This window comes from Passer domesticus, chromosome 10, assembly GCF_036417665.1.
Source record: "Passer domesticus isolate bPasDom1 chromosome 10, bPasDom1.hap1, whole genome shotgun sequence".
Lineage (NCBI taxonomy): Eukaryota > Metazoa > Chordata > Aves > Passeriformes > Passeridae > Passer > Passer domesticus.
The window spans coordinates 24,083,548-24,098,542 of record NC_087483.1 but is presented as its reverse complement, the minus strand read 5'-3'; the positions used below and the strand labels follow the sequence as shown (position 1 = coordinate 24,098,542).

At 36.2% G+C, this 14,995-nt stretch overlaps 1 protein-coding gene across 4 annotated transcripts in view; it reads left to right on the top strand.

Annotated features, from left to right (window-relative positions):
- Window positions 1-14,995, top strand: part of UBR3 (ubiquitin protein ligase E3 component n-recognin 3) — a 101,450-nt gene that overhangs the window by 1,804 nt on the left and 84,651 nt on the right. For 3 of the 4 annotated variants that reach the window (XM_064434503.1, XM_064434504.1, XM_064434507.1), the window contains exons 2-5: window positions 10,599-10,738; window positions 11,124-11,282; window positions 12,277-12,420; window positions 13,014-13,063. In XM_064434503.1, the coding sequence (XP_064290573.1) occupies window positions 10,599-10,738; window positions 11,124-11,282; window positions 12,277-12,420; window positions 13,014-13,063 (493 nt within the window). Of the gene's footprint in view, window positions 1-5,626; window positions 5,814-10,598; window positions 10,739-11,123; window positions 11,283-12,276; window positions 12,421-13,013; window positions 13,064-14,995 lie in introns of those variants that run through there. The other variant, XM_064434505.1, reaches the window with a different exon arrangement.

Sequence of the window (14,995 nt, the reverse complement as noted above, 5' to 3'; positions counted from 1 at the left end):
CCTCCTTTTGTTTTCAGTAATCTTCAGTGGTTTCAAGTTGCTACTGCTGAAGTGATTCTTTCTTTATCGGTTCTTCTTCAACTTGTGGTGATTCTGCTTTCCTCAGCATCACTGAAGTAAGAGTTTCCATTGATCTTGAGAAATAGGAAAGAAAATTAATACTACTTCTTCCACTGTTCATTGTGGAACAGACTTAGGGCTCCTCTTAGTGGCAGGATTTTAACAGAACACACACAAATTGTACTACTTTAGGGTGAATATTAAGATGACTTGTGATGCTGCACTCATCGCAGACTGTATAGCTTTCACAGTTATCTTTTCTTATTTTGAACAGTTTTCTTCTTGAGGAAATCTGGTTTAATAAAGAAGAAATAAAAAATGTTGTTAAATTTGCAATATAAGCAGATGCAAACCCCGAGGGAGTAACAATCTCATTTCTATGTATTCTACTTATTATTTGTAATGGTAGAATTTGAGAGTAAATTGTCTTGTTTGTGAGGTAGGTCCCTTCAGGAGTTTTGGTCACTAAAGCTAAATAATTGTTATAAACAAATAAATAATATCTGTGCAGATACAACACTTGGGATTGTGCAGTAGATTTTCCAGTCCTCTTGGACATACAAGGAGTGCAATACATGGCAGCATGTGGAGTGTCTGCATTTAACACAAGGTCGCTTCTGCTTATATAGACAAGAACTGGTGTTCAGCCATTGCAGTTAAGTGAACTAGAAACTTTGTTTGCTGTGCAAGACAAAGTAAAATAAACTTTAACCAATGTAAAAAACATTATTGTGTGCAAACACACAGTTTTACCTATTGATTTGAATTGCTACAATGCAGCATGTTTAGATAGTGTTTTAACTTTGTGTGTACAAATCAACTGCACGATTACAAAAGTCATGCTTTGCATGTCAAAGTTAGGAGGCCTTCATGGTGGACTTAGGAAACTGGAGTGTGTCTAGCCTGATATAACCTTGGCCACTACAGCCTAGGCTTCTATTAATAGCAAGGGAATCAAATGTGGAGCCTACTTACAAACTTTATCTACCATCTGTCTGCTCAGATACAATTTGGTGTAGATGCTGTATATGAATATTATAGTAGCATTCTTTTGTTTCTGTTCTTGTTATCTGGTCTTCATATTCACATTATTTATTTGATGCAGCTCAAAAATACTGTTCATGAAGTCTTAGTTAACTGATCTCCTGTAAAGGAGATCTCTCCAGTTTAGAATCTGGAATATCTATTTATTGCCTTTAGGATGGCTAATGTAAATCTAGAGATGGTTTATCCTAGAGTATAAGTGTGTGTTAATCTTGTAGTACTAATTAAATATATAATTTGTTTTATAGGGATACCTGAGTGTTAGTTTTTTATTTCTGGTGCCTTTATAAAAAGAAGTTGGAATATAGCATAATAGATGCATACTGATTTGCCTTAGGTACCTAGGTTTGCTTTAGGTGCAGTGTGTAATTTTCATTTGTTCTAGAAAAATCAGATTGTCACATTTTTGAATCTTCTGATTTCCATGCAGATTTCAGTGTTTTTGATGTTTAAGTTATTTGCAGTTGGTCTACTAGAATGTAATGTAGACTTTAGAAAATATCCAAAATTGTAAGTGTAGCTGCTTGTGAAAACATTAAAAATTCTACCTGTGGCAAGGTTGAATAGATTTTAAAATCCATTGATGTGTTAGGAGGCAGAAATAGTTTGTAGTTGTCTCCCATATGGTGTCTAGCTATTTGCAAATGAAATTTAGCAAGTCCTTCAGAGGTAATTAATAATGTTCTGAAGAAGCACAAACCTTCGGTTCTAAAGCATTTTGAGTAGACATATGCTTATAGTTCAAATGAGTTCATCTGTTGGATTAAAAAAATCCCATGCAGTTGGACAGGGGAAAATTCAGACTGGAGTAATTTTTGGTTGGTAGATGGTCTTTTATTATAATGAACGTGATAGTTTATGAAATAAGCTTGAAGAAGGCAGTGTGCCTTATGGTTATTATAACAGTATAGCTAGTCAATAATCTGTTACTGCTGAGTACCATCTTGTTCCTATGGCTGTCTTGTTGTGATTACCCTCTAAGTTTGTAGACAATAACCTGACATACTAGAGAGCCTCAGCACTTTGGCTATTGCCTGCTGCCGTGTCCTGTTTCAGAGTCTGTCAGTTTGTTGACTTATTTGTTAAATTAATCATGTGGAAGGCAGATGTTTTAGTACTGCATTACAGTACAACACGAATAATACATCCATCAAGGGTTGCACATCCTGAAAGGTGAAAAGCCAGGTTAAGAATCTTGTTTAATAGGCTTTTGCAGTGATGTTTTTTGTGTATTTTTTGGTGGTTATGGCAGCCAATGGCTCCATGGACATAGTGTTGTCTTCTCTTATGACTTACATCAAAGGGACCAAGGTGTTACCCATTTCCACTTGCAACGGGGGCTGTTTCTTTATCGAGTAACAAATCCTATAGTTGTAAGAAAGGTAACTCTCACAGATTGGTGGTATGTGCTGTGTGTTCAAAAGCACCTTCAGGTACCTAGCTCTAAACTTCCCGCAGTTCTGTCTTTACTGATCCCTGCTTATCTTTCCATTTAGTTCTGTGTTTTAAAGTGTGAATCAGTGTAGGTTTTGTAGAAATCCTGTATGAGCTGCACGATAGATCAAACTTCTCTCTGTTTTCTTTTTTTTTTATCATTGTGTCTCTCTTGGAGACAAATGTATCTGTTGGCTCTACTGTGATCCCCTTATGAAAAGGCTGGACAATTCTCTTTGCCCTCTCTTGCTGGCAAGTATGAGAAGTATATTCTTAGTTTCTAAATGGCTTGGATTTTCTGCTTTAATTTATGTAGAAATGGCTCTGATTTTTTCAGTGTTTTAAAATGTTTGCACCCAGCAAGGATTATTGAATGTTTTTGTTAAATTTTGGATACCTATTAGGTAGATACTTAATTTTGATGACCTTTGCTATTCTGTCCCATAAAATTCTATCCTTCCTTTTATTCCTTTTCAGAGGTACTTGGAAGATTGGGAGCTACTCTATATATTTTACACTCTGTAGTTGAGTAAAGGAACTTTTTCATATTCTAGACTTTTAGAAAATGAATGTTTCAGAAAGTGAAAATTCTAACAAATAGAGTGTCCATAAAAAAGGAAACTTGCTATTGAGAAAGCTATTATTACTAATTATTTTTGGATGCATTCTGTACATGTTTATCAGGAATGGTCTCTTTTACCATCTTGGGTTTGTGGCACTGGGATCCCCTTAAGATCAGAGAAGTCAAATGTGCTTCTGGTTGCGTTTTGGGACATGCAGTCAATTATTGTTTTGCTGGCACAAAGTGGATTACTTGGCTATTTTATGCAGTGTCTTGCAACAGCAAATCACCTTCTTAGCATATATATAGCATGTTGCTGCTTCAAGGTTGTCCCTTCCAGAGTGACTCTAACAATTGTCTTGTTTAACAATTACCGAGAAGTTTTCTGTTCTCCAGGACCTAGGCTAGGTTTGGTAATGCAGCCTCAAAGAGATAAGGGTGCTCTTTTGGAGCTTTCTTCAAGAGGTTGGTGAAACAGACGCTTTATCAACAGGCTGAGAGCCTACAAGTAACCAGCTTTAGCCTAGTCTCAGAGTTTTATGAAACCATGTTAAAATGCCTGTGTATTCAGAATTGTTGAGCTGGTACAAATGGTGTTTTGTAGGGTCTCTGCCAACTCCATGCAGCTTTTCTGCCACTGAAGTCCTTTGGGCTACCAAGGAGGGACTGAAGAGAAGTCTGAGCTGTAGTGGCTGTTAGCTTGGTGTGAGAGTTTGCATATCCATAATCACATATGATGGATGTGACTCTTCAGAGCAAAACCTCCACCGTGTTCATCCACTTACAAAGTACAGGAATTCATACTGGGATTCACAAGGATCACAGAAGTGGAATTTACCATGCATTTATAAATAACTGATTTCCTCTGTCCTCCTTCATGCCTCCCCCAGACATAAAGCTCAAGATAATGTATTGCTTCTTAGGATTCCACAGTAACACTGAGTACTTTACCTAGAGCTTTGTGTTAGGCCTTATCCTTGGAAAGTAAAAGACATTGCAGATCAACATGTTGATTAAATCTATCATGTCATACAGTCAGCTCTCAAACCTGCCTGACTTGATTTCTTTTAAGAATGTCTCTAATTAGGACTACATCAGCCTCTAAATTACTCTGAGATGTATTCCGAATGGTTAACAGCCAAGTGCTAATTTTGCATTACTACCTTTAGAGCTATGACCTGACTAGATGCATTATTACTTTATACTTGCCTCTGGAATAATGTATAGTTGTTTCAAAGTCATCAATAAGATGTTGAAAGATATCAATATACATAACTATAAATATTTACAAGCCTGAACTATTGCTGTGTTAGTTACTGAACAAACTTAAATGATGGTTTTACCCCAAAGGTTTGCTGATAGGATCAGTCTGATTTGAAGAACACAGCAGTGCTGTGAAGGCTGAGCTCACAAGATATGGCTGCTATTTATCTTGCCTTGACTGAAATTTGTCTTATTATTCTATCACTTGTCTGTTGCTTTATAAATTGCCTTGGTATATATTCAGTTTAAGAAGAGCTGTGTTTTAGAGCTCTCTGAAATAGTTTTGTTTAGATTTGGGCTAACCAGTTTTGATTTTCAGTTCCTTTACTTTGATCCCACCCAATTGTAAAGCTGCTTTTATACCTTTCATGGACATATGCCCAGGATTCTAAGTTCACTACATCAGGGTGGAGTGTTATTTGTCTGGTATATATCTGATCTATATGGAGCTGCCAATGGATCTGTTGGCAATGGAGCAAATGTGATTTTGGGAGTATATTTAGGGAACACATTCCTAAAGAACTATTTTTTTTTTTGATCTTTCTTGGTGACCATATAGGTTGATTCAGTTTTCAGGTCATGCTTCCTTATCACTTGTACAGTATCAGGAATTTTATATTTTTTAAATATCCTGGAACAGTATCTGACAGCTGCAGGTGATTTTAAATAATAGTATCTCAGGTGCCTTCCTCTGTAGAGGGTTCTGGTACTAAGCTTTGAAAACCATGAATTTTCTTTGCATTAAATTAATAGAATGGCTATACAGTAGCAAGGACTAAATGGACTCCTGCCTTCTTCAGGATGCACCTCTTTGTTTCTGCGTAGTACCCGCACTGATAATAGCTCCGGCATGAAACTCATAAGTACTCTCCAAGAAAACTGCAAATTACTTATATGTACACCTTGTCTGTTGGAGGCCTGGCCAAAGCTTAAGTTGATAGCTATTATTAAAATTCACACATCTTACTCAAATCCTGAGGAAATGAAGGTTGTTTTTGCATTTTCTAGCGCTGTGTAGTCACTTAGAACTTTATAATATGAAATATTTGGGTCAAAATACTGCATGCTTGACCTGTTTAAATTCTCTTGGGAGAATTTTCTTAACCAGAAAATGTTTTTGTTAACTGTATTTTGAAAACTTGATTTTTGTTCTTTCAAGTAGATGTACTGTCCATGTACTTCAAGGTCTCAGAAGTCCGTTCCTTCTCATTCTTACTCCATTTTTCTTAAAAAAGCCTTACGATTGAAACTGCCAAATCTACTGTTTCTGATTGATAATGCGTACTTGTATACCAATGAAAATCATTGTAGTTTTGTCTACTGTACAGGATGTTTATGTCTCAGGACTAACAGAGAATACTAGAAATGCTCTGCAGAGCAGCTTTGTCTGCTTTTTCTTTAAACTGGTGTGCTTCTTCATTGAATGTAGCACCGAGCACCGAGAGCTTCTGTGAGTCATTGCCGCTCTTCCTGCTGTTCTGCAAGGACTGGAATAACTTCTTAGTGTCCAGTCTCTGATTTCTACCCTCCTAACCTGGCCAGTCAGCTTTGTCATGAAAGCTTAAAGCGTGAAAAGATGCCCTTTAAAGTTGTTGTGGTTTTTTTTCTTGAGAAGCCATTAGTTATTTTGCTGTGTTTCGTTGTCCTCCGCTATTGACTGTGTTGCCTCTATTTCAGAAATTTTCTGGTTAGAAGAGTTAGACTGACATCTTTTCAGTTGTCTTTGCTCCTGATAGCAGAAATGCAAGTATTCTGTTTTGTCTCTGAACTCTGTAGCTTGCAGTTTTCATAAAGAGCAGAAGAGTGCTCATTCCTTGGGTCTTGGAGTCAGTACCACATGGATTCACTTTTGGAAGCCTGTTTTGCAGGTGAAAGGAATTTAACTAATGAAGTGCAGTTATGAGGGTGTGGGGGGAAACATGCTAAACTTAATTTTAATAGGAGCAGTAGGTTTATTTCTCTGCATTTCCTCAGAGTTACCATTGCATTTGTTATTGTTAGGGACAGTGGATTTACATAAAGCAACTCTACAATATATCAAAGGCCTTTTTCATCCAGACAATTTTCGAATCCTGATTGTGAAAGTTTTATTTTGTTCTGAATTAAGATTGGTTTGATATTTGAACTGCAAAAGCAGGAAAAAACATTTAAACACATAAGAAATGATGTAATGGGTTTGTAACTACTCAGAAATAATTGTAGCATTCAAAAAGTACTTTTTATCTTGCATCTATTTTGAAGATTCAGAGTATGTAGGAGTAGTATTTGTGTGTTAGTTTTACAGTGGAGACAGAACACATGCTTTTTAAAAAACTTGTGTTGAATTCATATTTATAAAACTTCATTTGAATACTTTATGAAGCCTTCCATGATGTCAGTCATAAGGTATACAGTATGAATATGTATTATACCATATATGTACATATGAAATGTATATTATGTTTTAAATAAGAACTCAGTTTAGGTATAACTTAATTGAAGGATCAAGTAGAGCATTACTTTCTTTGCTTAGGAACTGATTTGCAGCAGTTTCCATTTGGATTCTGTTGCTTGGGTTGCAGATCCTCATCCCTAAAAGCTTCTGTCAGAGTCAGGTACTCGTAGTGCTATAGTACTGTTAAGGGTGTGAAATTGGGATGCTTTCTTTTGGCAGTCTTATGATCCAGTTTACAAAGAAATTACTTTTAAACACGGGGAGGCAGGGGAAAAATAGTGAGAGAAAAGTGAGGGTAAAAATAGTCCATCTGTGTATATGTGAACTTCTGTCAAGTTTCTGGAATGCAGCTGCAACTCGAGACACTGTGGGATGTAGTGGATGAAGGGCTGATCAAATGCTGTAAAGGTGTGCTCTGGCTGGTACTGAAGGTATTTATCAGCTGCTGTGATAACTGTGGAGTTTAAAAACTCTCCTTTGAAGTGATGGAATTGCCTCCACAGTGAGCATTGTGTCTACTTCTTGTGCTGGTTGGTCAGGATGGCATTTTCCTGCATGTCTTTGTTTAAAATTTTGGTTTATTTTCTTCCCTGTGTTTTGCTCCCTGTCAGGTTAACAAGGAAAGGGATGATGTCAAAATGGTTTGGGGAATTCAGTGTAATTTCCAAGGAAACTGGTCTGTGAGTTTTGGTGGATTTAAACTGCCCCAGTGAAATTTTTTATATATTCTTATAAGTAAATAAGTTCTGCTGGCTTAGTTTCTAAGCTGGTTTAACATAGGATCAGTCAAGTGCTAGTGCTAGAACAAATAAGAGGGCTGAAGACAGAGTTGTGGCAGGACTGATCTAGTTCGATAGGCTGTGAAGCTGTAGTCTAAAGGAGTTATTTTACCTGAAGCCACTTGTAAAATGCATGTTTGAAATTCACAGTAGAATTATTAAAAATGGAAATAATAGGAAAGAATGGAATAAATCTGGAAAGTTTGACATTGAAGTTGTCAGAAGCTATTAATGCTTGGTCATTATTTTTGAGCTTCTTCAGAACAAATACATTTCTTATCTAGATTATATCCACCTTTCATTGCCCCCCATTAGACATTTCTACCTGCTGCAAGTGGTGGATTTCTGGGGCTTGATGGTACCAGGAGACATCTGGATAGTGCTCCTTTTTGTTGCCTGTTAAGGCCTGGCTTGGTAGTCTCAGAAGCATTTTGAAACATACATTTATGTTGTATGTTTGACAGATGTACAGTTCTTTAGCTGATGCTATGGTAAGGAAGTTCTTTCAGAAGTATGTAAAGAACTGATTATGGAATAGCTTTGGCTGCTGTTTGTCCAGTGCCCATGCAACCCACTGAGCAGTTTGTCCAGGTGTCCCTTTTGGCCTGTATAAGAAATCCCAGCTTGTTTCTTCCTGTGCACAGCTTGGGTTTAAGTCTCTTCTTTAGTTAAAACAGCTGTTGTCCTAACTCTGAAGACCTTCCAACTCATTGTCTGGCAGTTTGGTCAATATTTATAGAGGAATTAATACAACACTGCAATAGAACTTTGGGTAATTCTGGACTTTACTACTTTAACACTGTAGTCTTTGAACCATAAACACAGAGTATGGTGCCTTTTGTAAAATTACATTGCTGTTCCTACTTTCAGGTTTAGGGCCTGATATCTAGAAATTGTTTCCTGTTTGAACCTGCTGTGGTTTATGCATGTGACAGTGAGAGAACTTTTCCTTACAGGGAATCAAATCCGGGTCCTTTATTGATCTTCTAGGATCTGTGTTAATACAGCAATAATAGCACACCTTATAATTCAATAATACTTTCTTGAGACTCTCAGGCGGCAACATATTCATAACTTTCATTTTCAGGATATGTAAAATTTGGGACCGTTAATCCATGACCCTGAGATTGGTACAGTTGTTAGAGCACGGTGTAAGTGATGCCAAGGTCATGGGTTCGGTTCCCGTAGGCACCATTCACTTCAGAGTTGCACTCCATGATCCTTCTGGGTCCCTTCTAACTCTGATTCTGGTGTGATGGATTCAGAACTGGCATGTTAACACAGACTTCATGGGGAGCAGAGCTTACTTTCTGTGGAAGGAAGCCTTGTGCTTAGCAGAAACTGGGATTCAAAATGACTTTACCTGTGTGTTTTGTTACAGTGGCTTCCTTAGCTTGCAGTCATAACCAGTGAAAACATCTTTTGACAGAATGGAAAATGTATGGGGGAGTGGTGGGCTGTGAAAGAGTTTAGGGTGCACTGTGTAGTAGTTCCTTCCTTTTGTGTCTTTTAGATCTTTATTTACTTTTGATCCCTTCTTACAAGGACAGTGGTGAAAGGAATCCAATTGCTGTAAAAGTGGGAAATACCATATTTTAGCATAGATGAAGCCACATTTGTGATTTCTAGCAGTTCAGGTTTCTATATATGGAAAAGATAAGTTTTGGTTGACTAAAGAGAAAAAGTGAATGACTTTTACAGGCCTCTTTGAATTCCCTGCAGTTGCAAATTGTGCTGTTTATATGTACTTGAACAATTAACATGGAATGACTTTTCATAACTTCTGTGAATGTAGTATGGAATGTGGAAGGCAAAAGTGAACACTTTTTTTTTGGACATTAATTAACAGAAAGTCATCACTGAGCTCTTTCTGTTCCAAGGATATAGTGGATGTATGTACTAGCAAATAGCAAATCAACTGGCTAGTACTGTCCTTCTGTACCTTTTTTTAATAAAAAGTCTCATTTCTAATGTGCAAAAGCACAGGAGAAGCTCTTAATCTTTAGTCTTGTGAATTTGCTAGCCACTTTTGTGAATTGCCATTTTAACTGTTGGACTGGTACTGTCTTTTTTTTTTTGGCCATTTCTTCTTGATTCACCTACTTTCTTTGTGCCTTTCTTCTTCTCTTGAAGGTGGTTCTTCAATGGTCCTCAAAGGAGAAAGGGTTAAGTTTTAGAAAGTAACAGGCTGCTTCTGGAAACCATGGCATAAATTTGGAAAACAGTTTTCATAGTCAAACAAAGCTGTTTTTTTTTTCTCAAATTCTTGTGTGATGTATTTTTAGACTGTTCTTTGTTTAGTGTGGTTTTTGATGTGGATAAATAACTCTTTGATGTTGGTATATGTCCTTTCTAAAAATAGCTTTGGAGTTGAAAAGTATTCAGTGTCTCTTGAGTCAGGCTCATGTTAAGTGAGTAGGAAATCATTCTGTCTGCTCTAATGGGGTTTGGCTCAACGTCATGTCACTGTGCATTAGCCAAGCCTCAGCTACTACCATGCAGGAATTTTCCAATGAATAAATGTTTTCTTTTCTTTATAAGTGAAAGAATTTTGTAAGGATTTTGTAAATCGTAGTTGCTGTACATTTGAAATACACACTGATCCTACAAGGTCTTATGCTTTTAAAGTTGTTTTTATTGTCAAAAGACATTTTTTAAAGTCATTATCTGAATGAGGACTTGAAAAATCAGTCTAGCCTCTGATCATGTCACAGAAAGGAGAAGAAAGTCAGTGTTCTTCTGTTTGTTCCATGGAAGATACTTCTGATAGGTATGGGAAGAAGCTGAGATGTTACATATGTGAACTTTGAGCAGCAGAAAAAAATTGGCAGCTTTATAATTCTTTGGCCTCAGAATGGGCTTGAACAGAGTAGTTGGAATTTCAGAATACCATTTCCATACCACCTTTAATGTAAAATTAAAATTAAAACTCTCTGAAAAATGCAAAAAGCAATGCTTTTCTTAGTATATGTTAACACTGCTGAGCTGTGCTTGGCTAACATTTTTCTCATCTGTTTTATAGGTTTTGTAAAAGACACCGGATTAAATCAAATTCAAATGTTCCATGTGTTCCGAAAGACTTGTTGATGATGTCAGAATTAGTTCTTCCACAGTTCATCTTTAGTCTGATTCAGCATTTAAGAGAGGGATATAATGAGCCTGGTATGTTTTGAATTTGCATGTATCTTATCATGCTATTACCTCTTGCTTTGCAGTCTATGAAGACACAATACATGAATGCTGTCCATAGTTTATGTATGTCATTGTATTTTGTACCTCTCTTCCTAACAAAATTACAGCCTGACTAGGTGATTTAATTTTATTACTTGCTGGCATACTTAAATATGTTTTAATGGTTACCTAGCATTGTACTGAGCTCTTCCAGAAAATGAAATTAGGTATAGTTTGAAATTGGTATGTGTGAATTTTAGAGCATTATGAATATATAAATTATTTTCATTTGTGGTGGTTGTAACTGTTCTGCTTTTGGCAGTTTTGGCTGAATTATATTACATCTACACCAGAAGTTCTTCTTATGTGTTTTCAGCTCTTGATCTGCCGTCAGAAAAAGACCTTCATAAAATTCTCCAGGTTTTGGAGCCTCACGTTTCCTTCCTAGAAGACTTGACCAAAATGGGAGGTGCAATGAGATCAGTTCTTACCCAGGTTTTAACTAGCCAACAGTTCTACAAAGATCTTAGCTCTGGTATGTTTGTGTTATTTCTAATAATTAGATTTTCAAACTGTGAAGAATTAAGGGCATAAATTTTGTTTATAACTTCAGTTTCTGCATGTTTTTATTTGACATCTCAAAGCACAGAAAAAAGCATTTTTTAAGGCTATTACGTTGATAGGAGGGTGAGCTTCAGGAGTGACTAGAAACATTTGTTATTAAGACCTATAAGAGCAAACATCTGATCTGTGTCCCAATTAAATTTATAAATAAATATCTTTTTATAAGTTTTTATAAGAAATCCATTCTAGCTTAGGAGTTCCAAACTAGTCATAACAAGGTTGTTTGAAGTGGAATATGTCTAACTCATTTTGGGATCTACAGAGGTTACTGGAAGAGACCTGAATGGCAAAAGGCCACTGTCTGTCCTGCATTTCTGTGCAAAGCCTTTTTCATCTTTTTTTCTTAAACTTTACCCCCCCTCCCCCACTGTTTATTCAATCCTGTACCAAATCACAATGAATCTGAAAATGTTGGTCAGTCACAACTAACCCCAAACTCCTAGTGTAAATAAACTCCATGTTGTTTTCTTGTGATTAAGAGTCCTTTGCGTATGTACAGAACAAATAGTGATTCCTGTAGTTTTGAGTTGCCATAACTGGCTTGGGCAGCAGCTGGTTAAAGAAGAGGCAATCCCCAAATCTTTATTTGAAAGGAGGAACACTTAGAACTACCCCTGAGGCAGCTTTACTCTTTATTCTTTCCTTCCTTTCTCTCTCCTGTTATAGTATTCAAATGGGAGTAATTTAATTACTTCTCTTTCCTATATGTGATGGATTTTCTGATACAGAAATACGGAAAGGGAATGGAAGGTAAGACATGCTTATCTGGGCTTCTGAAATGGAGAATATGTGTTATTAAATTAAAATATTGGGGGCCATTTTTTAGATTGCTTCACACTCTATGCAAGCATATGAACCAAGGAGCTGCTTTTGTGCTTTAATACTGTTTTATGTGTCTATTCAAGGTGTTGGAGAGAATGCATGTGCAAAGAAAAGTCATGAAAAGTACCTCATTGCTTTGAAAGGCTCTGGGTTGGCATTTCCTGAGGATAAAATTGCATGTAACATGCAGGAACAAGGAGCTGGAACTAGCACATTATCTGTTCAAGGTTTGTGTAGAAAAATATTTTAAGAAAAAAAATGATTATTGATGGGTTTTACATAAACTGCTTTGGATTTATTTTTTTAAAAAGCTAATCTTAATGAAACTTAAGAATTGCCTGTTATTTATTGCACTACCAAATTACAGGACTCTTATCAACAAAGCTAAAGGCATGGTAACTTCTTGTTGCTAATACACTAAGCACCATTTTTCCAGTCATAATATCAGTGGAATTTGAGTAGGCAAGATGTAATTGCTCATGGTGGAATTTTGCCACTACCACAAAGTGATTATCAATCTACAGCACTTCTTACAAAGATTCTGTGGATTTTATTTCGTTGATCACTGAAGTCCATCAAAGTTTTGTATTCAGTTTCTGAAAGAATGTTTGTTAACACAGTGCATTGAAGTTCTGCAATGGCATGGATTTGCAAATCCCTGGTTTTGTATTGCTTGAAAATCTTACTCCAACTTCAGTCCACTGCTATATATCTTTTAAAGAAGATTAATGTAGTGTTCCATTTAATACTGGCCTAAATATCTTAAAGTATTGTCTTTTCAATATAAGACTTATGAAAAGAATCTTTTTTATTTCAAAAGGTTTGGCAGGTGGTACAGCAACATCAGGACAAGGGGATTCTTCAGATGAGGTGAGACTTTTTAAAGACTGTAATGAACTGCAACAGAGTATTAAAGGGAGAGAATGCTTGCAGCCAAATCCCACAAACCTTGCAACTTATATCTGCCATACATTATCCCACTTTTAGCAATTAGGAATAATGGAGGTATAAAGGAATAGATCTCATGCCTTTGATTTACTAAGGACCTCTTGAAAAATCCAGAGTTTTACTAATACTGTTCCAGTTTCATTTATGTATGTAATAGAGAAGAAACCTGTGTAGGTATTCCAGAAATCACTATCAAGTAAATTTGGCTTGATTAAAGCAGACTTAGAGCAGGTAATGCTATAAATGGTGTTGGCAGATTTTGGCACTTGAGAATCCAGCTGAACTGGTGATAGCAGCAGTGAGTATTTCTCTGTAGATAAATTCCCATGTGTAGTCTTGACCTTACTTACCAAACATGTGGAGTGGAAGTAAAAAGGAGAGAATGTCATTTTAGGTTGAGCTTTAATAAATAAGTGGAAGAAAGTTAAATTCTGGTAGAGTAACTTAATCAATTTTCTCAACTATTTAAAACCTAATTTCAACTAGTAAGCTTTAGCAGACATTTTGGTAGGGTAACATAACAGAATTCAAATAAAGTAAAAAGATATCCCATATAAAAACATTAATCCCTTAGTGTGACAAAAGCATTCATGGACTGTGTTTCATTTGATTCCCTGGAACATAAAATCTTAAACAGGAGGACAGGTTTAGAAAGGGCCTTTTTTCTCCTTTTGCAGAAAGGAAAACATGAACAGTAACAGTCGTCCTTCAGATTAATCTTTTACTTAGAACCATCTACTATTGTTGAAGTAAACCTAAGTACTGAACTGTGCAAACCTTTCCAAACTGTTTAGTTCCCTGCAGACATACTGTTCTGATTTGTTGTCTATGTAAATTTTGTAATCTAGTATTCCATCTGTGAAACAATGCTTCCATCAGATCTTGATGAGAAAGAACATTTTTAACTTTTCTACACTCATTTTAAATACTGGTGGAAGAAAATCCTGTTAAAAGTGTACTTTTGCCACATTTCTTAATTATAACATATTTACTCTGCTCTTAGAGAGTATAATCAGGTATTAAAAACAAACTGTAAATGCCCCGTATAACTCACATGGGAGTACAGAGGAGAGGAATGTTATTTTTCTGATAAGCATTTCAGCTATCCTCCTGCACAGTCTATTTTGAATTTTGGATGAAAGGTGTGCACTAGCTTTTCAGTAATTTGTATTCGTAAAGCAGCTCATGATTAAGAAAAAAATTATACAATAAAGAATTAATTTCTTTACTGATGGTTTTTTCAGGGCAGAATCCTGCAGTTCATAGTAGTATCCCAGCAAGTCTGATTTTTTTTCTTGAGAATACATGGCCCCTGTGACTGGGGACTGCCAACATCCTGAGAACTTACTGACTCATTCCTGATGGAAGTACCAAAGGTACCCTGTGTTCACAAAGACCACAGGATGCCTAAGTATTCAAATGTGTGTCCATCTTAAAATGAATTTTCAGATGGAGGAAATGAAAGGGCAGACAAAATCAGACCTTTCATTTACACCATACTTGTGGTCAGTCCTTAGATATAAAGTGTGAACAATCTTCTTCCTCAAAGAAGGATAGTAACTTCTTGAGATTCAGGTTCGTTATCATTCCAGAGAAATTTGGAAGTAAAACATGGCATTTGCTTAGGGGAAAAGGATATCGAGTACTTATTTTTAACAGTAGGTATCTGGATTAATTATATCTCATTTTATTAGCTCCAGTAAAAATCTTTATTTCTAGTTTCATTAGGACTACCAGTGTTGGCAAAGATCCATGCAACATTTAATATACTTCTGTAATGTCACATGCTTTTTGTGAACTGGTGGTGGTGATGTTTTTAACTTGTATTACATTTTGGAACCTTTGCTGTTTAGT